The sequence below is a fragment of the Strongyloides ratti genome, assembly GCF_001040885.1.
Source record: "Strongyloides ratti genome assembly S_ratti_ED321, chromosome : X".
In the NCBI taxonomy this organism is placed as follows: Eukaryota; Metazoa; Nematoda; class Chromadorea; order Rhabditida; family Strongyloididae; genus Strongyloides; species Strongyloides ratti.
Genome location: NC_037309.1, coordinates 1563421 through 1590340, shown reverse-complemented (window position 1 = coordinate 1590340; position 26920 = coordinate 1563421). Strand labels below are relative to the sequence as shown.

The 26920-nt window shown below is 17.2% G+C and overlaps 9 protein-coding genes across 9 annotated transcripts; 8 read left to right on the top strand and 1 right to left on the bottom strand.

Annotated features, from left to right (window-relative positions):
* Positions 1-2242: 2242 nt before the first annotated feature.
* SRAE_X000033500 (Hypothetical protein) lies at positions 2243-2482 on the top strand (the record flags this gene model as incomplete). The annotated part of the gene is made up of 1 exon (XM_024644668.1): positions 2243-2482. The coding sequence occupies one exon, from the start codon at positions 2243-2245 to the stop codon at positions 2480-2482; it is 240 nt and encodes a 79-aa protein (XP_024510204.1).
* Positions 2483-3823: 1341 nt separating this feature from the next.
* On the top strand, positions 3824-4237 carry SRAE_X000033400 (Hypothetical protein; the record flags this gene model as incomplete). The annotated part of the gene is made up of 1 exon (XM_024644667.1): positions 3824-4237. One exon carries the CDS (start codon positions 3824-3826, stop codon positions 4235-4237), a length of 414 nt encoding a protein of 137 aa, XP_024510203.1.
* Positions 4238-6465: 2228 nt separating this feature from the next.
* Positions 6466-7128, top strand: SRAE_X000033300 (Hypothetical protein; the record flags this gene model as incomplete). The annotated part of the gene is made up of 1 exon (XM_024644666.1): positions 6466-7128. The coding sequence occupies one exon, from the start codon at positions 6466-6468 to the stop codon at positions 7126-7128; it is 663 nt and encodes a 220-aa protein (XP_024510202.1).
* Positions 7129-8672: 1544 nt separating this feature from the next.
* On the top strand, positions 8673-9083 carry SRAE_X000033200 (Hypothetical protein; the record flags this gene model as incomplete). Its single annotated transcript, XM_024644665.1, has 1 exon — positions 8673-9083. One exon carries the CDS (start codon positions 8673-8675, stop codon positions 9081-9083), a length of 411 nt encoding a protein of 136 aa, XP_024510201.1.
* A 4756-nt stretch (positions 9084-13839) lies between these two features.
* Positions 13840-14187, top strand: SRAE_X000033100 (Hypothetical protein; the record flags this gene model as incomplete). Its single annotated transcript, XM_024644664.1, has 1 exon — positions 13840-14187. One exon carries the CDS (start codon positions 13840-13842, stop codon positions 14185-14187), a length of 348 nt encoding a protein of 115 aa, XP_024510200.1.
* A 1389-nt stretch (positions 14188-15576) lies between these two features.
* SRAE_X000033000 (Hypothetical protein) lies at positions 15577-15945 on the top strand (the record flags this gene model as incomplete). Its single annotated transcript, XM_024644663.1, has 1 exon — positions 15577-15945. The coding sequence occupies one exon, from the start codon at positions 15577-15579 to the stop codon at positions 15943-15945; it is 369 nt and encodes a 122-aa protein (XP_024510199.1).
* Positions 15946-17206: 1261 nt separating this feature from the next.
* SRAE_X000032900 (Hypothetical protein) lies at positions 17207-17554 on the top strand (the record flags this gene model as incomplete). The annotated part of the gene is made up of 1 exon (XM_024644661.1): positions 17207-17554. The coding sequence occupies one exon, from the start codon at positions 17207-17209 to the stop codon at positions 17552-17554; it is 348 nt and encodes a 115-aa protein (XP_024510198.1).
* Positions 17555-18931: 1377 nt separating this feature from the next.
* SRAE_X000032850 (Hypothetical protein) lies at positions 18932-19249 on the top strand (the record flags this gene model as incomplete). The annotated part of the gene is made up of 1 exon (XM_024644660.1): positions 18932-19249. One exon carries the CDS (start codon positions 18932-18934, stop codon positions 19247-19249), a length of 318 nt encoding a protein of 105 aa, XP_024510197.1.
* Positions 19250-20530: 1281 nt separating this feature from the next.
* SRAE_X000032800 (Hypothetical protein) lies at positions 20531-21377 on the bottom strand (the record flags this gene model as incomplete). The annotated part of the gene is made up of 4 exons (XM_024644659.1): positions 20531-20829; positions 20872-20941; positions 20984-21011; positions 21364-21377. 4 exons carry the CDS (start codon positions 21375-21377, stop codon positions 20531-20533), a joined length of 411 nt encoding a protein of 136 aa, XP_024510196.1.
* Positions 21378-26920: the final 5543 nt, after the last annotated feature.

Genomic DNA, 26920 nt, shown 5'->3' with positions numbered 1-26920 from the left:
TTTCAATTTTTATTAAAATCGTCAATTATTCAATTCAAATGTCTTCAGCTATGAATATGTTATCATCATTTACTATTTTTGTTTTATTTGTTTCAATAATTATATCTGAGTCAAGAGATTTTAGTGACAAAAATTTAATTCATTCTTCAAATTTAAAGAATGATTTAGTACCAGTTATCTTAAATGATGCTGAAAATATTCATATCATAAAAAAAAGACAAGATTGATATAATAATAGTGAAGGAATTCAAGTTAATGGTAATATTGAAAATTCAAATGCTACATTCAATCAAATAAAAAATAATATACAAGAAAATCAAAAATCTTTGAAATATATTTTAGAATCTATTCAATCTGAATTTGATAAATATTTTAATATGTTTCAAACACAATTATCAAAAATATATAAAAGTGCTAAGCAGTTAAATTTAAAGGCCTCATCAAAATACTAACGAATATCGTATTAATGTCTTTTTAATTACCTAATAAATTTTCAACAACAAATTAAACAAAAATTTTTTTCATTAAATAATATTACCATCAAGTAAAATTCAATTTGACAGTATTAAAATAATTTAATTGATAAAAATATATTCAAATATCTTATTTATTTTTAAATAAATAAATTGGTTTAAAAAAGTAATTATACAATTTAATTTTAACTTTAAAGGATAAAAACATTTTAATGAAAAAAATAATAATTTTGTTGTAATTTTTAATATTTTATACAATTATGTATATACTTAAAGATGATTTCAAAAAACTTTATTGTGAAAATATTAATTTTGTTTATTGTTAAAGATATCTTTAAATTAAAATCTTTATAACTTCCATAGTATCATCCAGTTAATAGATAATGCAACGGTGATATGAATTCAACAGACAGAATAATAATAATAAAATGAAGAATATTACATAAAATGGTTTATTGAATATAAATAATACAATATTATTTTTAATAATTAAAAGTAAATTAGAGTTTTCTTCCACAACAATTTTTTGAAATTGTTCTTAAGTCTGAAACTGATAAATAGAGTTAGAAAATATAAAACTGAATTGTCTTTTACATCTTCTATCTATTTATACTTCAATCTGCAATCAACCTTTTTTCTAATACCCTAATTACAATCATATTACTAAAAATATTATACTTAATATTTTAATCACACTTTGTTAACCTAATGTTATTATATTAATAAATAAAATTTTTCTAAAAAGAAATATTTACTAATAAAGATAATATAACATTATTTTTTTGTAAAAAATTTAATTCATTTTAAATATATATTAAGAAAATATGTTAAAAAATATTTTAAAGAAAATATCAATTATGCACCAGAAAATGCAATGAAAGAATAGTTTAATAAAAAAAAGCATATTCTTGAAAAATGATTTAGAAAAGAATAACTTTTTAAAAACATTAAAAGCGTTTAATTTTTAAAGATTTATTTTTTGAATTTTTAGTTTTTAGTTTAAAGTAAAAAAGATTAGCAAAAATTTATGTTAACATTTATTTAAATACAAACACAGAAGATAAGTATGTAAAAATATGTGATATTTTCAGAAAATTTAAAACTATACTTGTAATTAATAATATTAGCATATTTTTTATTAAAATTAATTTCTGCTTTAATATTTTTTTTATTATGATCAAAATTAAAATATTAATATTAAAAAACTAACTTTAAAATGGTTATTAATGTCGTTAACATTTTAATTTTAATTATATAAACTTTAATAAATTACATTTAAAGTTCAGATTTTTAAAATATAGATTTGATTGACAAACATACAAAATAGCTTAAAAACTAAATTTGTCAATTCATAATCGTATGTATTTTTTTAAGTTTAACCATATATCAATATTGTTGTTCAAACAAAAAATTTCATAAACAAAATTTAGTACATTTTATATTTTTTTTCTTAACTTTTATGTTATTATTTGAATAAACTATTTGAATAATACTTATAATTATCAATTTAAAAATTTAATAGGTAGGAATTAAAAATTAAAAAAATGATGGAATAATTAAAACTAAATTAAGTTAAATTTTTATTAAGTTAATATTTTATTTTCATTTAAATATTCATTGTTTAAAACAATTTAAATTAAATAATTTTATAGTAAAAAAGTTTTTACTTTTATTTTAAATATTTTTATAATAATTTTTGATCAAAATAAATAATTAAAGAGTATAAAAAGGTTTCAATTTTTAATTAAATCGTCAATTATTCAATTAAAATGTTTTCAGCTATGAATATTTTATCATCATTTACAATTTTTGCCTTATTTGTTTCATTTGTTAGTTCTAAGTCACTAGAATTTAGTGACAAAAATTTCATTGATTCTTTAAATTTTAAGAATATTTTAACACCAGTTATTTTAAATGATGATGAAAATAATCATATCTTAAAAAAAAGACAAGATAATTATAATAATGAAGATGGTATGCAANTGTACAAGTGGAGACCCCTCAAATAACTTCTTTAAAAATAGATTTTTTTGGATTTTTTTTTACAGAGTTGTTTATTTTTTAATTTTCTATATTTCTAAAGTGAAAAAAAGTTTAACAAAAAGTTTTTTTTTTTTGAAAATTTTTTTTTGAAAACTTTGAAATTTTTTTACTTTTTTATATTCCTTTATTACTTTTAAGCCATATACAATAAAAAAAGTTTAAAAAATTTTTAAAAAAAAGAGATATTTGAGGGATCTCTACTTGTAAAAGAGATCCCAATTTTTTTTTGCCGCATTTAAATAACAGCTTTGCTTTGAGCAATTTCATTGGACAGCCACATTTTTCACAGTCCATATCCTTTTTTGTAATTCCTTTATTTTGTAGAAATTCTAGTGCTGCATTTTCATCGAAAAAAATTTTTGATAAGCTTTTTACTGAAGAAATTTATGCCATTTTAGTTTTTGTGGAATATTTTGCTTATTTTTGTCGTAAAAAATTAATATTTGATCAAATTCCAGTCTCTTTTTTTTTTATATTTTAGAATATTATTTTAATAATATTTAAATTTCGATAATTAATAGGTGTTTTTTTTTTATATTTAAATTTTGAAAAAAAAAAAAAGTTATTTATGTGGAAAAAAGTATTTTGTTTTTATTTTTTTTACTTTTAGTGCCAATAATGATTTAATTTTACTTGATTTGCAACATTCTAATACTAAAAAAAAAAGTTTTGAAAAATTTTTTTTGAAAACTTTTTTTTGAAAACTTTGAATTTTTTTTACTTTTTTATATTCCTTTATAACTTTTAAGCCATATACAATAAAAAAAGTTTAAAAAAATATTTTAAAAAAAGAGATATTTGAGGGGTCTCCACTTGTAAATAAGATCCATATAATTATATAAACTTTAAAAAATTATATATCAAATTCTACTTATTAAATAAAGTTGTGATTTATAAACATTTATAATAGTTTAAAAACTAAAGTGGTAAATTTACAAATTTTTGTTAATTTATAAAAGTTTAATCATATTTAATATTCAAATAAAAATTTTCACAAAAATATTTGGTTTATTTAATATCTTTTTTTTTAAGTTATAAATTATCATTTAAATGATATATAGAATTATCAATTTGACACTTACTAAAAAAGTAATTTTTTACTTAAAAAAATGATTTATTTTTATTCAATTTACATAAAATTAAAATATCTTTTTTTTATCAAAAAATTGTTGTTTAAAATAACTTTATATAAAAAAGTTCTTGATATTATTTTAAATATTATTATAATAATTTTTGATCAAAATAAATATTTTAAAAAGTATAAAAAGATTTCAATTTTTATTAAAATCGTCAATTATTCAATTCAAATGTCTTCAGCTATGAATGTGTTATCATCATTTACTATTTTTGTTTTATTTATTTCAATATTTATATCTGAGTCAAAAGATTTTAGTGACAAAAATTTAATTCATTCTTCAAATTTAAAGAATGATTTAGTACCAGTTATCTTAAATGATGATGAAAATATTCATAACATAAAAAAAAGACAAGATAGTTATAATAATAGTGAAGGAATTCAAGTTAATGGTAATATTGAAAATTCAAATGCAACATTCAATCAAATAAAAAATAATATACAAGAAAGTCAAAAATCTTTGAAATATATTTTAGAATCTATTCAAAAAGAATTTGAAAAATACTTTACATCGTTTCAAAATCAATTTTTAGATTTATATAGACGTGCTAAGCAGTTAAATTTAAAGGCTTCATCAAAATACTAACGAATATCGTATCAATGTCTTATTAATTATTTAATAAATTATCAACTACAAATTTAACATAAAGTTTTTATTGAATAATATTATCGTTAAATGAAATTCAATTTGACAGTATTATAATAATTTATTTAATAAAATATATTCATATATCTTCTTTATTTATAAATATTTAAATTTTTTTAAAAAGTGATTTTAAAATTTAATTTTAACTTTAAAGGATTAAAACTATTTAAGGAAAGAAAATAATAATTTTGTTGTAATTTTAAATTTTTTATACAATTTTGTACATACTTTATGATGAATTCAAAAAACTTTATTGTGAAAATATTTTATTTTGTTCTTGTTAAAGATAACTTTTAATAAAAATTTGATTTAATAAAAATATAGTAAAAAAAATGATATAATATATTTTTCCTTTCTGCAAAAAATTTTTATTAAAATGGAGTTGCAATTGATTTTCAAAGTTAAAGTTAATTAAGAAAATATTAATAAAATTAAATTTAAATTTAAAATATTTATTTTTAAAACTTTTTTCTTCTAAATTTAAATTTAATAAAATAATACGTCCTTTATTTTACAAAATGGTTTATTCATATTATTGATTTGTAATTAAATTATTCTATTTCATTTCATTAAGTATAGATCCACTAATATAATGTTATCAATTGAAAACATTAATATTTTATTATTATAATATATTATTAAATAAAAAGATATAAAATATTAAACTTGTTTAAATTATAAAAAAATTTTTAATTAGTGTTTATATTATACCTTTTTGACTGTAAGAAGCTATATATAAATTTTTTTTCTTTACTAATTAAAATGTAAATAAACACATGTAATATATAATATATATTAACAATATTTTTACAATAAAATGAAAGAAAATTATACTTTAATCAATGCTAATAATTATTAAATATAAAGTACTTCTTACTTAAAACGGAGTTCACCTTGTTAATACATCTTCTAGATTTATCATGAGCGTATAAGTATAAAAAATAACTGCCTTTTTTCTTTACATTTTCTCTTTTAAATCTGGTTACTTTGTACTGCCTACTAACACACTACTAAGAGTGACATTTAAAATCTGAAACTATATTTTACAGTTTTTAAAATTATAGTAACATTCTTCAAACATATTTTTAAAAAGATACTATATTATTACCATTAAAATAAATATTTCACTCTTGTTGATAAATATAAATTATTTAATGCAATTAAAAAGAGATAAATAATTTTTCGTTAATAATTTTCTTTGAAAAAATATTTCTTAGTTTTAATTTATTTATAAATTACAAAATAAAAAACGTTTAATTTTATAGATTATTAAAATAAAAATATTTTATATAGAAAAATAAGAATGTAAAATAAATTATAAAAATTTCAATAAAAATTTTATTCATATACAAAATTGTACATTAAAAATTAAAAGATTAAATTTTAAAAATATTCTTTTAAATAGAAACAGATTAAAAAAATAATAATACTTTACTTTTTTCAATCAATTTTTATTTTCTTAAACTTAAAAAGTAAATTACTATTTTAAAGATAAAAAGTTCAAAAACAAAATTTGCAAAAATATAATTAAGAATGTTTTTATTATATTAAATTTATTTTTTAATATCTTTGTTGTTAAGATCAAAATTTTCATTTTTGAATTGAAGAAGTTAAAAATAATTTTTGAATTTGTTAACATTTTTTTAATGATTTAAACATTAAAAAATTAAATTAAATATCAGATTATTAAATATTACTTTAATTATTAAACATATATAATAGTTTAAAAACAAAATTTGTTAATTTATAATTGTATGTATTTTTAAAAGTTTAACCTAATATCAATTTTGCTGTTTAAACAAAAAATTTTATAAACAAATTTTAGTACAATGAATATTTTTTTTCTTAAATTTTATATTATTATTTGAAAAAAACTATTTAATTATTTTTTATAATTATCAATTTAAAAATTTATAAAGTAGTAATTAAAACTTAAAATATGATTCAATTTTTGAAATTATAAAAAATAATAAAATTTGCATTAAATTTATAGTTTTGTTTTTTATTAAAACTATTTGTTTAAAACAATTTAAAATAAATAGTTATATGTCAAAGAAAATTTTACTTTTATTTTAAATATTATTATAATAATTTTTGATCAAAATAAATAATTCAAAAAGTATAAAAAAGTTTCAATTTTTACTTAAAACGTCAATTATTCATTTCAAATGTCTTCAGCTATGAGTATGTCATCATCATTCACAATTTTTGCCTTATTTGTTTCAATAGTTATTTCTAAGTCACTAGAATTCAGTGACAAAAATTTTATTGATTCTTCAAATTTAAAGAATATTTTAACACCAGTTATTTTAAATGATGATGAAAATAATCATATCTTAGAAAAAAGACAAAATACTTACGATAATGAAAATGGAATACAAGTTAATGGTGATATTGAAGGTTCAAATAGTACATTCAATCAAATACAACATGGTATAAAAAATAGTCATAAAGTAATAAAGGAAGCTATGTTATATTTAGAAGAAACGTTTCAACAAAATATACAAAAATTGCAATATCAAATAACATATTTAGCTAGAGAATTTGATTACATAGAAAAAGAAATAGATTCAGAAAAATTACAACAATCTACAACAACTTGTCCTCCCATTCCTAAATGTCCATCAATGAATCCAATTTCAATGACTTCACCAACAACACCGGTTGTAACGCAAACACCAAAAGCTCCGTACCAACAGATAACAACAAACGTATCGAAATTACCAGGAACAACAACTAGTTATATTAGCAATGAAATCATTATGTACATGAAAAAGAATAAAAACAAATCTAAAAAAACTAAAAAATCTAAACGTCAAAGTAAATTTTAAAATTATTAAATATTTCTAAATAATTTATAATATTTTAAATACCGTCTTATTGTCTAATAAAATTTATTTGTAAACTTTATTTAAACATAATAAGTGTATAAATTTTAATAATCATCATTCTCAATTAAAATGTTTTTAGATAATATATATTAAAATAATATATTCTTATTTTCTTTATTGTGTAAATGATTTTTTATAACTTTTTTAATATTTTCATATTTTTATTTTGAAAACTATCAAGAAATATTTTTTTTGTATTAAGCATTTTAAAATTTTTTTATAAATAAATTAAAAAAATATAAGTAAAATTTATTTTGTAATTCAAAAATTAATAGTTATTAGATTTATAATTTGTTTATTCACTATTATTAATGTTTATTATTTTATTAAATATTAATATTTTTTATATTTTTATTTCATTAAACATGTATTTTTTATTTAAAAAGACCAACTAATTTTTTTTGTCAAATGAACATTATCAGAATTTATTATTGTACGCCTTTTTCACTTTAACGAAATTATTCCATTTTTTTAAAAAACAAGGAAAGATACATTTTTTGCATATTATTATTAGAGTGTTAAAAATTTAATTCAAACATTCAATCATTTTAATGGTTAATTATTTTATTAAATAATTAAAGAAAATATAAATAAATTACTTTTTTAAAAAAAAATCTTTATTTTTATTTCATAATCAACTGATAAAAAATATTAAAATAAACATTTAAAATTATTCTTTTAAATTAAAACATTATTATAAATAATGATGTTTCATTTTTTAACAAGCAAATTTTTTAGGCTTTAAAAATTTTTTACTATTTTGATTCTAAAGTTTGTAAAAATAAGTAACAATTTTTTTTAACATTAATTAAAATACAATAAAAATAAAGATAAATATTAGACAATACTTAAAAGACATATAAAATATTAAAAAAAAACATGGATTTTTATAAAAGTATCATATTTTTATCATATTCAAATTTTATTTTAATAATTTTATAATCATATATTTAATCTTTGTTTTGAAAAACTAAGCCATAAATGGTTTTTAAATTTGTTAACATTATTTATTTAATTATATAAACTTTAAAAAATTATATCAAATTCTATTTATTAAATAAAGTTATGATTTATTAACATATATAATAGTTTAAAAACTAAAATGATAAATTTACAATTATATTAATTTATAAAAGTTTAATTATATTTAATATTCAAATAAAAATTTTCACAAAAATATTTGCTTTATTGACATCTTTTTTTTTTTAACTTTTAAATTATCATTTGAATGAATAATAAAATTATAAATTTGAAGCTTACTTAAGAAGTAATTTAAAATAAAAAAGTAAATATTTTACATTAAATTTACATAACATTAATATACGTTTTTCTATTTAAAACTTGTTGTTTGAAATAAATTTATGATAAAAAAAGTTCTTGATATTATTTTAAATATTATTATAATAATTTTTGATCAAAATAAATAATTCAAAAATTATAAAAAGCTTTCAATTTTTAATAAAATCGTCAATTATTCATTTCAAATGTCTTCAGCTATGAATATTTTATCATCATTCACTATTTTTGTTTTATTTGTTTCAATAATTATATCTGATTCAATAGATTCAAGAGACAAAAATTTAATTGATTCTTTTAATTTAAAGAATGATTTAACACCAGTTATTTTAAATGATGAAAATAATCATTTCATAGAAAAAAGACAACCTAAGTATAATAATAATGACGGAATTCAAGTTAATGGTAAGATTGAAAATTCAAATGCTACATTCAATCAAATAAAAAATGGTATACAAGAAAGTCAAAATTCTTTGATAGATCTATTAGAACAAATGCAAACTGAGTTTATAAAACAGTTGACATCTGTTCAAAATCAAATATCAAAATTATATAAAACTGCTAAACACTTGTATTCAAAGACTTCATCAATATACTAACGAATATGATATTAATATGTCATATTAATTATCAAATAAATTATCAAAAATAAATTAAGCAGAATATTTTTTATTAAAAAATATTACCATCAAGTAAATTTCAATTTGACAGTATTAAAATAAGTTATTTAAAAAAATATATTCATATATTTTATTTTTTAATAAATTACTTATTTTTTTTAAAAGTGATTATACAGTTATAAGTCCAAATTCTTAATCTTAAAACTTTTGTATTAAAAAAATGTTTTAATTTATTTTGTCTATCCACAAAGGATTTTTTTTCAAAATGACTTATCAAATGATTTTTCAAATTATAGTTATATAAGAAAATATTAAAAAAAATTTATATTTTATTTTTTTTATCATTAAAATTTTTTTTCTTGCTAGTTTTGAATATAAATCAAGATTTCTTCATTTAAAAAGAATTTTCCTTACAATTTAAAAATGTAAATAAGTTATTTGATTACGTTTGATATAAAATGAATCTTTAATAGCTTTAATTTTAAATTTAATATTTTTTACTCAAATTATAAACATTTTTAAAATAATAACAAGAATTTTTTTAATTACAATGTATAATATAAAAAAAGTAAAATTTTTAAGAAATTATAAAAATTAAATAAAATTTTACTCAAGTAAAAAAAAAAATTAAAAATACAATTTGAAAATTTTGTTAATTTATTATGATTAAAACTGAAATTAAAAATAATAAAAATTTACATATTAACATAAAATTTTTTGTTTTCTCTAGTTTAATATTTTATATTACTTTTTTTTGGGTAAAAAAATTAATAAAATTTTTTGTTACCATTTTAATACAAAAACAAAACTTGTTATCTTAAAAAATTAACTTACATATGGTTTTTGAATTCGTTAACATTTTTTTTTCAATTATTAAAACTTTATTAAATTACATTTCAAAATAAAATTATTAAATACAACTTTAATTATTAAACATACATAATAATTTAAAAATAAAAGTAGTCAATTCAAAATTGTATGTATTCATAAAATTTTAACCATATATCAATATTGCTGTTTAAACAAAAATTTTTAAAAACAAAATTGAGCATAATGAATATTATTTTTCTTAATTTTTAAATTATCAATTGAATAAAAAATTTTAATAATTTTTATTATTATCAATTTTAAATTAAAAGTATGTTTCAATGATTGAAACTATATAGAATAATTTAATTTACATTAATTTTTTTTTTCTAATAAAAACTCATAGCTTAAAATTATTAAAAACAAATAATTTTTTATCAAAAAAGTTTTTGATATTATTTTAAATACTATTATATTAATTTTTGATCAAAATAAATAATTCAAAAATATAAAAAAGTTTTAATTTTTAATAAAATCGTCAATCATTCATTTCAAATGTCTTTAGCTATGAATATTTTATCATCATTCATATTTTTTGTCTTATTTTTTTCATTAGCAATTTCTAAATCGCTAAATTTTGAAGACAAAAATTTAATTGATTCTTCAAATTTGAAGAATATTCTAGCACCAGTCATTTTAAATGATGAACAAAATAATAATATCATAAAAAAAAGACAAGATTCTTCTTATTCAAGAACCTTTGTAAATCAAGGTGGGATACAGATCAATAGCAATTTAGTTAATAGAAATGCATCACTCATTCAAGAACAAAAACAATTGCATCTACCATTAAAGTCTATCCTTTCTCTATTACAACAACAGTTACAATCTGTTTTAAATCAACTATCATTTTTGATTTCTGAATTAGGACTAGCACCGTCTAAAAATACATTTGGAAATATTACAAACAGTATTTCAATTTTTACCAATAATTCTAGCAATAAAAACGGTTCTAACAGAATTATAATAAATAGACATTGATTTAGTAAACTAACAAATTTTGCTTATCCAGTAAATTTGTGTTACAACAAAACAGATTTTTTCTGATAACAATTTACTGGTGTTTAACATTTTATTAAATATGATTCAATTTATTAGCCTAAATAAATAACAAATTTTGACCATTTCGTTTGGTAAAAGTTATTTATAAGCATTATTTATTTATAAATAAAAAACTTTTAATATTAAGTGATTGGCTTGTCAAATTTATTTTTTAAAAATTATTATTTAATGAAATAAAATTACACTTTTTGTATTCTTTTATAATTTTTATGCACTTTTTCATAAATCAAATTTTTATTATAACAATTTATTTGAATTAATTTTTTTATTAAAATAACTTAATTATAACTGTTAATTTTACTTTGGTAAGATAAAATAAATTGTAGAAAAAAATACTATTAAAAACATTTTTTGGTAATGCAATATGAAATATATAACATTGACAAAGTATTAAAAAACAAATCAAAGTTTTTCATTTAAATTATATCAATTCAAAGAATTGTAAAAATGGTTTTTTTATGTATGAACCTGATGTTCTTGTGATTTTTATTAAGCAATATTTAAATTTTGTTAATATTAGAAATGGAAATAATAAAATATTAGGTCATTTGAAAAGTTTTGAGCCTAAGGCATTAGTCATTAAAAAATAAAACCAATATATAGCCTATCTTAAAGAGAAACTTTTTTATCACTATGAAAAAAAACCCTAACTGATAAGACAATTTTTTTTTATCAGTTATTAATATTTAAAATCATTCGATTTTTAAATATTTTCTACCATGGAAAAATTTTAAAAAAGTCCGTTAAAAAAAGCTTTGTAAAAAAAGGCTTAAAAGCCACAGAAATCTTCAAAAACATGCTAAACGTATCAGGAGAAGATTCTCTTTCTAATGGCACTATTAGGATATGGATATCTGAATTCAATCATAAAAAAACAAGCTTAGAAGATGATTAATGCAGTTTCGCCTTAAAACTGCAACGACCAAAGAAATCATTAAAAAAGTCCCTGAAATGGTAATGAATCATAAAAAATTATTAGTCAAGGAGATAGCTAAGAAGATGGAGATTTCTGTAGAATAAAAATATTATATAAAAATTGAAGAATTAAATATGAAAATAATGTCCGCAATATGGGTGCCGCATTCACTAAAAATCAATAAAAAAAGCACCAGAGTTCAAATTTCAAAGGAAATTTTGGAGCTTTTTTTGAAAGATAAAAAGGATTTCATTAAAAAATTTTTAATTAAGGATAAAATGTGGATTCTCTACAACAATCCTGAGCCAAAAAAAATAGTCAAAAAAATGGAAAAACCTTAATTTTCCATCTCCGAAGGAGGTTAAGTCAACGTTTTGAAGCAAAAAAATTGTAGCTTCAATTTTTGAGATTCTAAAGGAATTCTGCTAATGGATTTTTTTCCAAATGGTCAAACTATAACTAGAGAATATTATTCTAATCTTTTAGACCAGTTGGACCAAAAGATTCGTGAAAAAAGACCTAGATTGAACAAAAAAAAATCATTTTTCATCAGGACAATGCACATGCTCATACGTGCTTGACTTCTTTATCAAAAATCTCAAGTTTGAGATAAAAATTATTGCCAAATCCACCTAATTTTTTAGATTTAGCTTCATCTGCCTTTTATTTGTTCTCTAGATTAAAAAAATTTCTAAGTTGAAAGCGATTTTCATCACTTGAAGAGCTTCAAAAGACCGTAGATGGCTATTTTGAAAGCTTTGAAGAAAATTGCTTCAAAAAGGGTATAAAAGCTATAGAATCTAGATGGAAAAAAAGCATTAAGCTTGAGGGGAATAACGTCAAATAATGGCGGTATTATAAGGGAAAAATATTAACTCCATCATAGTGAGGCTCAAAACTTTTCAAATGACCTAATAATCAAAACATATTATTAAAAAGCAAAATTAAAACTGTTTAAAAAGTTTTGTTATGAAAATTATGCAAATAGTAGTTTATTTTTTAAAGTTTATACGAATCTCAAAAATATTTTTTTAATAAGCGTATTTTTAGCGTGCTTCTAAAATGATATATTTTATTATAAAAAAAATGGCATTTATATTTTTTTTAATTCAGTGAAAATCTAAAAAGTAAAATATTTCTTTTATAAATTGTTTTAAAAAAAGATTTATAGTAAAAACATGAAATATCTTAAAATTATTTTAAATTTTTTACAAAAAAACAACAAATGATAATATCAAAATAAATATTTCTTTTATTATCTCATTGAAATCAAATGAAAGTTACTAAAAAAAATTTAAGACTTATTAACCGTTACTTTTTTAATTTTACGTATCAATTAAAAAATATTTAAAATTGTTTAATTTTAAAGAAACATGAGTTAATATAATTAAAATTATAAATTGTACACAAAAAATTTAAAAAAACAATTGACCATTAAGTGACCATTTTTGATAAAGTTTAAATAAATACAAATAATTATACGACAATTGCTGTCACAAAAGTAATAAAAAGCAAAATTTAGTTTTAGAGCATCTAAGATTTATATATAGAACAAATTATATTTAATCATAAAGTATAAAATAATTTTTTTTAAATTGATACTAAAGTAAATTAAAATTTCATATACAACTTGGCAAATGAATATATTTATGTAATGAATAAAGTTTGCTTGATACTTTAAAATAATCTTTATTCAACAAGAATTTTTTTTCGTTTAAGTATAATAAAAAAAAATTTAATTTAAATATCATTGTTTGGAAATTTAAAAAGTTAATATTATGATTTAAAATAATATTTAATAATTTTTGATAAAAGTAAATAATTTTAAGAGTATAAAAAGAATACAATGTTTTAATTCAAGCATCAAATATTCATTTGAAATATTCTACTATGAATACTTTATCTTCATTGTTATTTATTATTTTAATAGGACTTCTATTCATATCTAAGTCATATGAATTGACAGATCAAGTTCTAGCTGATAATTCTTTAACCGTTCAAGATGTTCCAAGTAGAGTTATTTTAAATGATGAAGTAGATAATCATATTATACAAAAAAGACAAAAAAAAAATAAAGCAAAAAAAAATAAAACAAAAAGAAGAAAACAACGTAATGCTTCTCTAAGAAGTATAGCTATATTGGTAGCACAATTACAACAACAATTAACTAATGTTCAAGCACAAATCATGCAATTGACAGCAACAACAACAACAGTTCCAACAACTACAACAACATAATAACAACAATATATTCTAATGCATTTATATGCTTGAATGTAGTATTAAGGAAAGTAATATACTTTTTATCATTTCAAAAACAATCAAAACTTAAAAACATTTAAGTTTTAAAAAAAACATTTGAATTTTTTTTATTTGTTTTAAATATGATATGAACTTGCTTGATCATATATTTAAATTTATTGTATTATATTTCAAAGTAACTTTACCATTAAAACAATAAATTTTTTTTTTCATATTTAATATATTTTTAATTACAAAATTTTGTAAACATATATAAGTTAAGAAGATTATATTATATTTGTAATTAAAACTTTTTTTAGATTCAAAATTATTAATTTGTAAAAATAACTTTATTTAATGTGTTTAACAAAACAACTTAAATAGAAAAATTAAATTTTGTTTAATAAAAAATTAATCATAAATCACTTCTTAAATATTTCTTTATAAAAAAACCAAATTCTTAAAACATTGTTGACAATATAAAAAAAATATACTTTTGATAATTTAATTTATTCAAAACAACTAAAATTTTTCTAATTTGATTTTATTAAGTTAAAAAATGTAACAATTAAGATATGATTATTATAATGTTCTTGATTTTTAAAACTTTCAATAAAATTTATTCTAATTTTGGCATTACAATTGTTTGCTTATTTTAAAATATTAAGTAAATACATAAAAAATATAATGCTGAAATTTTTTATAACATATAAATTTTAAAATTTAAGTTTTAATGATACATTTTAAAAAAATATTTTAAGAATCATAAAACCGTATTTGGTTTTAAACAATAAAAACTGTTATCATTCGAAAAAATATCAGATATTAAAATATATTTATTTATTAAAATTCAACTGCATTTAAATTTTCTAATGTATATAATTTTTGAAACTTTTAACTTTATTTTTAAAACAAATTTTATTATTTATAATTAAAATTATTAAAAATAGATAACAAATTAAAAAAACAGATGACCATTGTGTAGCCATTTTATACAAAAAGTTCAAACAAATACAAATAATTATGTGACAGATGGTGTCAAAAAATGTGATAAAAAACAAAAATTAACTTTTTACACGTTAAAGATTCATACTGAAGAATAAGTTATAATAGTTTAGAAAGTATTAAATAATTTTTGAAAATTCTTTTTTCATTAAGTTAAATTTCTTGGTATTTTTTGGCAAATGAATGTTAAAATGCAATATAATAGTCTTTGCTCAACAAAACGTTTTTAAATAAAAAAATATTATTCAGAAATTTAAAAAGTTAATATTTTGATTTAAAAAATTACACAATGATTTTTGATAAAAGTAAATAATTTTAAGAGTATAAAAAGAATGCAACATTTTGATTCAAGCATCAAATACTCATTTAAAATCTTCTACTATGAATAATTTATCTTCATTGGTATTTATTATTTTTATAGCATTTCAATTCATATCTAAGTCATACGAATTGAATGATCAAGTTCTAGCTGATAATTCATTAACCGTTCAAGATGTTCCAAGTGGAGTTATTTTAAATGATGAAGTAGATAATCATATTATACAAAAAAGACAAAAAAGCAGTAAAACCAAAAAAAATAGACAAAGAAAAAGAAGACAACTAACTGTTTCTATTAATAGCATACTTACAAGTTTAGTTCAATTACAACAACAATTAAATATTGTCCAATCACAAATTTCACAATTAACAACAATAGCATCAACGACATCAACAGCTTCAACAGCATCAACGGCAGCAGCTATACCATAAGAACAGCATAAGATTCTATTTCCATGTTTAAATTTTATCGCAGTTTTGTATAAATATATTTTTGTTAGTTATTTTCAAGACAAATCAAAATTTTAAAACATTTAATTTTTAAAAATCATTTGAAATCTTTAAATATGTAATTCATATTATATGATTTTGCTTGATCATATGTTTAAATTATATTATATTTTATTTTAAAGTAATTATACTATTTAAGCAATAAAATAATATAATATTTTTAAAATTATAAATATTTTTTTTTTGTTAAATGAAAAATATATTATATAGTTTTACAAGTTATATTTCTTATGAACCTGAATTTGTAATAGAAAATTTCTATATATAAAAAATATAATTTTGACAATTCTTTTATATACAAAACAATTAAAAACTTTGTAATTTGATTTTATTAAGTTTTAAAAAAGTAACAATAAAAATATGATAATTAAAATATTTTTAATTTTTTAAAATTTAAATAAAATTTGTTATAATTTTGACATTGCAGTTGTTTGATTACCTAAAGATATTAACTAAATACTTAATTTAAAAAAAAAAATGTTAAGAAAGTATCGATAGATAAATTTTAAAAATAAATGTATAAAACATATTTAATACAAATAAAAGAAATTTATTATCGTAAAAAAATGTATAAGATATTAAATAACTTTTGTTTTTTTAAAATTTATTAAACTGTACTAAATTTTATTGACTATTAAACTATAAATAGTTTAGAATATTTTTGAAATCAAAATTTAATTTCTATAATAAAAGTTATTAAATGTACACAAAAAATTAAAAAAAAAACAAATGACCATTGTGTAGCCATTTTAAACAAAAAGTATAAGCAAATACTATTGTGTGACAAATGCTGTCAAAAAATTGTGCTTAAAGATGAAATTTACTTTTTTCATTTAAGATTTATATTAAAAAATACTTTAAAATAATTTAGAAAATATTAAATAATTTCAAAAAATTTTATTTTAATATTTTAAAATTTTTTTAGTATAATTTGGTAAATTAATATTTTTATGAAATGAATAAATAATATTTTTAAATAATCTTTATTCAACAAGAATTTTTTTTGCTTAAGTATATTATTAATAAATTTGATTTAAATACAATTGTTTAAAAAATATAAAAGTTAATATTTTAATTTTCAAAAATAAACAATGATTTTTGATAAAAATAAATAAATTAAAGAGTATAAAAGGAATACAAGATTTTAATTTAAGCATCAAATATTCATTTGAAATCTTCTACTATGAAAAATTTATCTTCATTGTTATTTATTATTTTAATAGGACTTCTATTCATATCTAAGTCATATGAATTGACAGATCAAGTTCTAGCTGATAATTCTTTAACCGTTCAAGATGTTCCAAGTAGAGTTATTTTAAATGATGAAGTAGATAATCATATTATAGAAAAAAGACAAAAAAAAAATAATTCAAAAAAAAATAAAAGAATAAGAAGACGACAACGTAATGCTTCTTTAAATACTATAGTTACATTGATAGTTCAATTACAACAACAATTAAATAATGTTCAAGCACAAATCATGCAATTGACAGCAACAACAACAACAGTAGCAACCACTACAACAACATAATAACAACAAAATATTCTAATGCACTTATATATTTGAATATAGTATTAAGCACAGTAAATTTCTATAAATCAATTCAAAAACAATCAAAACTTTAAAACATTTAACTTTTAAAAAAACAGTTGAATTTTTTTATATGTGCTAAATATGATATGAACTTGCTTGATCATATATTTAAATTTATTGTATTATATTTTAAAGTAACTTTACCATTAGAACAATAAATTTTTTTTTCATATTTAATATATTTTTAATTACAAAATTTTGTAAACATATATAATTTAAGAAGATTATATTATATTTGTAATTTAAATTTTTTTTAGAATCAAAATTATTAATTTGTAAAAATAACTTTATTTAATATTTTTAACAAAACAACTTAAATAGAAAAATTAAATTTTGTTTAATAAAAAATTAATTATAAAGTACTTGTTAAACATTTTTTTATAAAAAAACTAAATTCTTAAAACAATGTTGTCATGATAAAAAAAAATTTTAATATTTTAATTATTTAAACAGCAAATAAAAATTTTATTGTATGATTTTTTTGAGTTTAAATAAAATTATAACAATTTGAAGATAATTTTTATTTTTTAAAGTTCCAATAACATTAGTTACAATTTTAGCATTACAGTTGATTGACTATTTTAAGATATTCACTAAATATTCAATTTAATAAATTTAATTCTAAAAAAAGAGTAAATTTTAAAAATAAATATATCAAACATATTTAATTTAAATGAATTTTTTTAATCTAATTTTATATTGGATAATTTATTGAAAATTTTTTTTATTAAAGTTTACCAAATATTCTAATGAGTTTTGAAATAATAAATAGCCTAAAATTTTTTTTAAATTAAAGTAAAGTTTTCATAACTATGTTATTAAATATACTTAACAAATTTAAAAACAGATGACCATTGTGTAGCCATTTCATACAAAAAGTTCAAACAAATACAAATAATTATGTGACAGATGGTGTCAAAAAATGGGATAAAAAACAAAAATTAACTTTTTGTACATTTAAGATTCATACAGAAGAGTAATTTATAATAGTTTAGAAAATATTAAATAAATTTTTAAAAATTCTTTTTTCCTTAAGTTAAATTTCTTGGTATTTTTTGGCAAATGAATGTTAAAATACAATAAACCGTTTTTACAAAATACAATATAATAGTCTTTGCTCAACAAAACGTTTTTTTACTTAAAACATAATATTAATATATTTAATATTAATGTTATTGTTAAGAAATTATAATTGTTAATATTTTAATTAAAAATATACACAATGATTTTTGATAAAAGTAAATAAATTAAGGAGTATAAAAAGAATGCAACATTTTGATTCAAGCATCAAAAATTCATTTGAAATATTCTACTATGAATACTTTATCTTCATTGGTATTTATTATTTTAATAGGACTTCTTTTCATATCTAAATCATATGAATTGAATGATCAAGTTCTAGCTGATAATTCATTAATCGTAAAAGATATTTCAATTGGAGTTATTTTAAATGATGAAGTAGATAACCATATTATAGAAAAAAGACAAAAACGCCGTAAATTCAGGAAAAATAAAAAAAATAATAGAAAAAAAAATAAAAAACAATCTAATGTTTCTGTAAAAAACTTACTTGCTTTAATAACTGAATTAAAACAAAAATTAAATTCGGTCCAACCACAAATCTCACATTAGATAGTAACAACAACAATAGCAATACCATAATTACAGAGATAGATTCAAATGACATCTGTTTATTATAATATAATATTACTTACATTATATTTCCATCAATTATTTTCAAAAAGCACTAAAAATTTTAAATATTTAACTAAAACAATACTACAATCTTTTAAATTTTTTTATTCTTAATTAGTAAATTATTAAACTTCTTTATCATATAATTCAATAATTATATTTTTTCTAAAGTTATAATACAATAAGTAATAAAATATTTTTAAATTTTATATGTTTTTAAATTTAATAATTTTATTTTATACATTATTTAATTAATAAGAGTATTAGATAACGGATCAAAAATGTGCTTAAAATTCTACTCAAAAAATCATTAAGATTAGTTAAACTATAACTACATAATACAATATATTGTAAAAATGAGTTTGCTGTTGACAATTTTAAACATAAAAAATTTTCCGGTATATTATTTTTTTTATTAAAATTTGTATTCATAAGTAGGATTAATTTGAATGCTGTTTACGTATTAGAATTACTTGAAAATTTTATTTTTATTCTAAATTATCAAAGTAGCAGAAATTATATTTTATTTTTTAGATATTACTAATACGTAAGTTACTTTTAAAAATATTTTTTTTAGATAAAATCTATGTTTAAAATAATTTCTAAATTAAAGCTGTCCTTGAGGCACATTTTGGCTTTACATGAAAAAAAATTCTATTGTTTTTATTATTATTACAATGTCAAATATAACATATGAGAAAAATATTTTTAATATTTATTTTTTCTGACTTTCTAATATCTCAATTGAAACTTTTCAGATTATCATGGAATAATTTTTAACAATTCTCTATAAAATTTAGTCTGTAATAAACTGTTTTGATAAAAACATTTTAACTATTCTTAAAAATTAACAATAATCTTAAATATTTCAAATTTGATCTATAACTTATCTAATAAAAAAAAAATTATTATTGAATTTGAAAATGATGTTACATTTATTTTAACGTCTTTAAAAATGATGAATTTTAAATATAATCAATGCTATATTAAAAACAAAAAATGCACATAAAATAAATTTTAAATTATTATTAACAAAGCAAAAATATAATGGTTACAAAAATCCATGTTTAACAATTAAAAATGCATTTCATTTTATCTAATATGTTCGTTAATAAACATAAAAAAATATTATTAATTAAATGGTATATTTTAATAATAATATTTAAAAAAAAAACACTTGGAAAAATGAAAATTATTATTGCTTTTTTATTAAACATTTTAGTGAGTAGAGTTTTTCCTAAACTCCATAAATTTTTTCATAACTTTTTTCATAACTTCTTTTTCTAATTCTTCTAATTGTTTATCAAGAGCAGCCAAAGCAGCTTCACTAGACCCAAACTTAAGACTTTGATTATCTATTTCACATCTTCTGTCTTTTACTCTTGTACTAATATACATCTTTTTCTTTTTTTTTCTTGGGGCGTGGTTGATAAGTGGAGGTAACCTTTCCGGTGTTCTGAAATTAAATAGTTCTTCTTCCATTTTGGTACGATTATTTTTATATTTTTCATCGTTAACTTAAAAATTATTTCATTCTTTTCAATTTATTTTAAACTTACCCAATTTGTTTCTTAAAGATGATTCTTCTTTTGTTTCATTTTGATCATTTTTTATCTTTTTCATCATTTTCTTAAAGAGTATATAAAATTTTTTGATATATTTTAAACTTACTGATATCAATTCTAAGATATAATTCTTTCTAAAATTCTTGCGTCAGTAGTGTGTGATAAAAAAATTCTACAATTAGGCCTATAAAACAAATTAAAATGCAAAAAAAAATGCTGTTATTGTGTAATAATAAATTTTGTCAAGCTTAATTATCAAAAAAAAATTATTAATAATAAGAATAATATATTTAAAAGAATAATAGAAGAATAAAAATTAAAAAAATGATAAAAATGATAAAAATGATAAAAAAAATGTGTAATTAATAAAATAGAAACGAAATACCATTTTTTGTAATATTCATTTTTTTGATAATTATATACCATGATAGAATAAAATTAAACTTTGATAAATATTAGCTATCACTACTTAAAAGTAGATAGTACATTAAACAACCCATTAGATACTTTTTTAAATAGTCTAATAAATGTTATAGAATAATTCTTCCTCTTTCTTTACGGCCATTGTATAAAAAATTTTTAGTTCAAAGCTGTGTGCAATATGCAAAAAAAGTATAAAGATTTTATACTGGTTATGAACAAATTATAATTATATCATTTTAAAAATGTAATACGCCATATAAACTGTATGATACGTGAAGAATAATAGATGAAAATAAAAAAATCATCTGATAAAATATGCTTTTAAAAGTTTTTTACTTTGTTTTAAAATGACCAGTAAAATACAGTTCAAAATTTAAAATTAAAATAATTTTTTTTATATTACAATTTACAATATTTAATTTTATATTGCAAAAATATAATTATTTTTACACCTAAATTTTTAAATTCTAAAATGTTGTTTTTTGGAAACCTTTTTTCTATTTAATTCATTAATATTTTTACATAAATTTTTATATTGTTATTTTCAAAAAAGTTATTAAGATATTTATATATTTAGTTTAACATTTTATTTTTAAAAATTTTTGTAACAACTTTGAAAATTTACATATATTCCTGAATATTCAATATAATGTGCTTCGAATTTTTCTCTATCATTCTATAAAATAAGATTATTAATATCTTTATTGGTAAAAAATATTGATCATATTCTTATATAAAATGTCTTTTAATTTTTTTTGTAGAAACAAAATTTTAAGAATATAATTTTTTTGATAGATTATTAATGCCATTTTTAAATATATATAATTTTTGTGATCGTATTTATTATTATTCAAGTATTTTTTTAAAATTTTTATTAAAAAACATGTTAATAAATTCAAATTTAAATATTAATGTTTTAAATTTATAAAACACAGTTAATAATATAACTTTTTTTAAAATGTTTTTATTATTATAATTGCTTTTAAGATTTAAACTAGGTTAAGAATCTAGGTACATAAAAACTATTACAAGAAATCTTATTTATTAAAAAGAATATATGATTAAAAAAGTTTTAAATTTATACTAATGGTTTATGTTTTATGTATTTGGGCGTAACTAAAATATGATTTAATTTATTTCAATTTTGGCTTAATTTTAAACTTAATATCAGACTTAAAAATTTTTATGAAAATAGAATATTATTAATCTTAATTTTTTTATTTTATCAAATATCAAATTTTACTGTATTTTATTTTTATTAATTTAATTGCTTTTCTTTAACTTTTTTCCGCTTAAATAAAATTTTGAAATCTAAACACAATACTTTTTTTTAAAAATTGTTGATTAAAAACATTTCATGCTTATCTAACAATTAGACAAATAAATAATTTTTTTTACTTGCTAAAAAAATATATTTACTTTCTTTTTGTTTAAAAATCATAGTTAATAAATTGCAAAAAACTGGAAAATATTTTACATACTTTTAAATAGTTATATACACATAATACACACTAAAAACAGTTTTTTTAATCATCTGTATCCTGTGGCTCCGAATCGGGTAGTAGAAAAAGTGTTATAGATAATGATTTTATTATTATGTTAGATTTTTTTTCATTAACATTTTAAAATAATATAACAAGTATTAAAATTACGAACTTATCACATATACATAATCTTATATAAACATATTTTATACACGTATAAGAAGATTATATATATAAGAAAAGTGATATTTAATATAAATGATTGTTAAAATTAATATAATAAAGTATATTAAAATGTTCCATTACATTTAAGAACTAATGAAATACTTTGTTAGATATCTTCTTATTTGCGTAGAAAAAAATTTTAAATATAATATACATATATTTAGTATCATGTATTATTATAACAATTAAAAAAATAATATTAAAGAGATAAAAAATTTTTTTACTTATTCTGATAGCTTGAAGTTTGACAATTCCTAAAAATTAAACCTTTTTTTAAAACAAAATAATAATAAGTTTTTTTTAAAATAAAAATAATTATTAATGATATAGAAAAGTACCGTTTTGTTCAATACATTTGCATACAGTAACTTTATTTATATAATTTAATGGTATGATAATTAAATGCATACTGTACAAATAAACTTTTTTTCTTTTCCAAACAGTTATATTTTGTTGATACAAATTTTTGTAAATTTTTTATTTTTTATTGAAATTTTTTTTCTCATTTTAAATATTTTTATTGTCAAATTGTATATTTATATATTTATTTAAAACAAATTGAAATATGTACCAAAAATTAATTTTATTTTTTGATTGACTTTTAAAAAAAATAGACAATTTTGACACTTTGATTTACACTAAAACAATTTTTTTGCATTCTCATACATATGTAGACAAGAAACAAGTTGTAGAAAATTAATTTTATTATTTTATAAATTAATAGAATTTTATTGCTATAATTAATTTTTTTGTCCTATGCTGAACTATTGTTATTCATTGGTTAACAGTAAAAAACTAATTTTTATATTTTTTATGTTTCATTTAATCGCATTATTCCAAATTTTTTATAACAATTTTATTTTATCATTTAATTAGTTTTCTTTTAGAATTTTTATTACTTTTAAAACAATAATAAATTTACTTTAGTGATAAAAATGACAATAAAATATTAAAAGGCTTCTCAACTAAAGTATAAATCATATTAAAATTACAATAACTAAAGTTTTATGATTTCAAAATAAAAATTTATATAAGATGATAAATTAATATTAAAAAAAAAGTTTTTTTATTTTTTAACAAAAATGTTATAAACTTCTACATTAATCATCACCTGAAAAATATCTGAAATATTTATATTTTCATATAAGAAGTTTGCTTGATTAGTAACAAATACAATTATGACTACTCGTTTTGCAATACCATCAAAAAGTATAATTTTATTTTATTCTAAAAAAAAACATAATTAAGATAATCAAACACAACACTATAATTTTGCTATATTTTTATCATATTTTTATTATTTAAAATTTAAATTATCAATAAAACTTTTAATGTTGGGCAATCATTGAAAACTATATTGTCATCTCAAGGTGACAAAATTGTTAGTTTAAAACGGATAATGAAATTGTAACCTCAAAATGAGAATTTACTTTTCAATGAACTAAAGATTTTTTAAACAGATGAATCATGATGAAGTTATTCTTTTTATTTATATCTCAAAAAGGAAATTGAAGTTATACATTATTAAAATTAATAGAACCGGGGAATATTTTTTTATTAGTTTAATAATTTTCTTATATATTTTAATGATTAATACAATAATAAATAACAACAAAAAAATTTTTTTTTATTAACTCCAATAAATGTTTTACAAAAAATTTGTCAATAAAAATATAATTTATTGTATTACTTTAATAATTTAAAATTTTTCCCATCTCAATTTTAAAATATTTATTATACTCAAAAAAATTGTACATTTATAAATTATAATAATATTTTTTATTTGTTGTATATAAGAAATTCTTAAACATTATAATACATCTAAAAAAAATAATTAAACAAAAAGTTTACAAATTTTAAAAACCTACCTAGAAATAATATTTATTCAACATGTTATACAATTAAATTTTAATAAACAATTTCTTTTAACAAATATTCAAAGAGACAATATTTGAAACATCTTAGATAAGTTCATATAAAAAATATTTTTACAACTCTTTCTGATTGCAGAAAAATTTAAATAATAATTCAACATTACCATTTTAAACAGTGGTATCCAACAAAACCAGTTTGAAAGTTTAGATGAAAAAATTGCTTGAAAATGTTTTAAGCAACCATGCCAAATTTATTTTTAATTAATTATATAACTTAAAAAATTATAAAAGAACTTTTTTTAGTGCACAATTATTTTTACTTTTGAAACTTCTAACATACTATTATAATATTTTGCTTTAAGTCTTATTAAAAGTTAACATAAACTTATAAATTAAATTTTTGAAATATAATTGTACTAATAATAACCATAGATTATTTAAAATTAACATATTAATAAAATACAAGTAATTAAAAATTTTTCTTTAAAGATAAATAAATGTCTTATGGTTGAGAATTAAAAAGTTTATCAATGTTATTTTTTTATAATAAGATATTAATTTTTACATAATAACAACTTTCTGTTGAAGTTATAATTACAACAATTAAGATCCTAATAAATATATGGCAATTGGAAAAATAAATAAAAACAACAGTTTTTTTTCGTATTTTTTTTTGTTATAATCTTATATTTCTTTTGAAAAAAAAAATATTTTATGTTATTCAAGTGTATTCTAAAAAAATTAAATATAATAATAAATAAAGTAACTTAATTAACCTAATTTTTTAAAAATCTTTTTATCAAATTTTAAAATTATATCTATAAAAAATGACTAAAATTTGTTTCGAAAAATATTGATAAACAATATAAAAAAATGATATAATTGTTGATAAAAGATATAACTGACAATTTATTCAAATAATAAACATTGATATTTTGAAATTGCTATTTAAAAATTTTTAAACTAATTATTTTAGAAAAAATTATAGTTTTTTCTCAAAAATAAAAATTCAAAAAATTTGATTGTTAAAACAATACTGATTGATAATAATAACTTTTTAAAAAATATAAGTATTATTACATAATAAGTTTTGATAATACTGCTTACTTTTTTTTATATCTAAAAAATTATATTATTTCTTGTAATAAATTTTTGATTTTTTTACTGATTAAATGATTCATTATCATATGCATTAAAGTTTAATTACTAATATTGTTTTAAAGTTGTTTATTATAACATTTAAAAATTATTGGTAAGCGATTTTATGTCTTTCTATATTATAAAAAATAGTTTTTTTATACATTAAATGTTATGATTATTTTAATAGTTGTAATATTTTTTTTTAATAAATGATAATAACTTATATGATTGATTTTAAAGTAATAATTTATTATTTTCATTGAAATAATAAATTTTTTGAAACTAAAATTGATTGTGTTAACTTAGAAATTAAATTTTTTAAATTAATTTTTGTAAGAATTGATTCCACAATTTTAATGATGTAACAAAAACGTTTTTTAAATTTTAAAGATAACCAAATGATAAATTAAAAGCTTATATGTAATTATGTATAATTTTATAAATAAAAATATTTATAATTTTTATGTTATCATATATACGTATATATACAAATTTCTTTAGAAATATTTTGTAAATTTAAATAAAGATTTGTTTTAAAATAAGAGAATAATAAAGTTTATCATTGCATTAACTTCATTTGCATTTACTTTTCAGTTTCATAAAAAATAATTATTTTATAAAATAAACTAACATAGTTATCATAAATATTTTCATAAAATATGAATATATTATATCAACTTGATATATCTATTTTTTTTAATATCATAAAAATTCTTCATCCAATTTATATAAATAAATGTATTTAATAGTAAGATTTATGTAAAAAAAAATAATCATATTGTATCGAATAAATCAATTGATCTCTAATTCTTCCTAACTATTTTTATAATTAATCATGTGAACATAATTTATTATTTAAAAGTTTTATTGTTTTTAATTTTGTTACATTTTTATTTT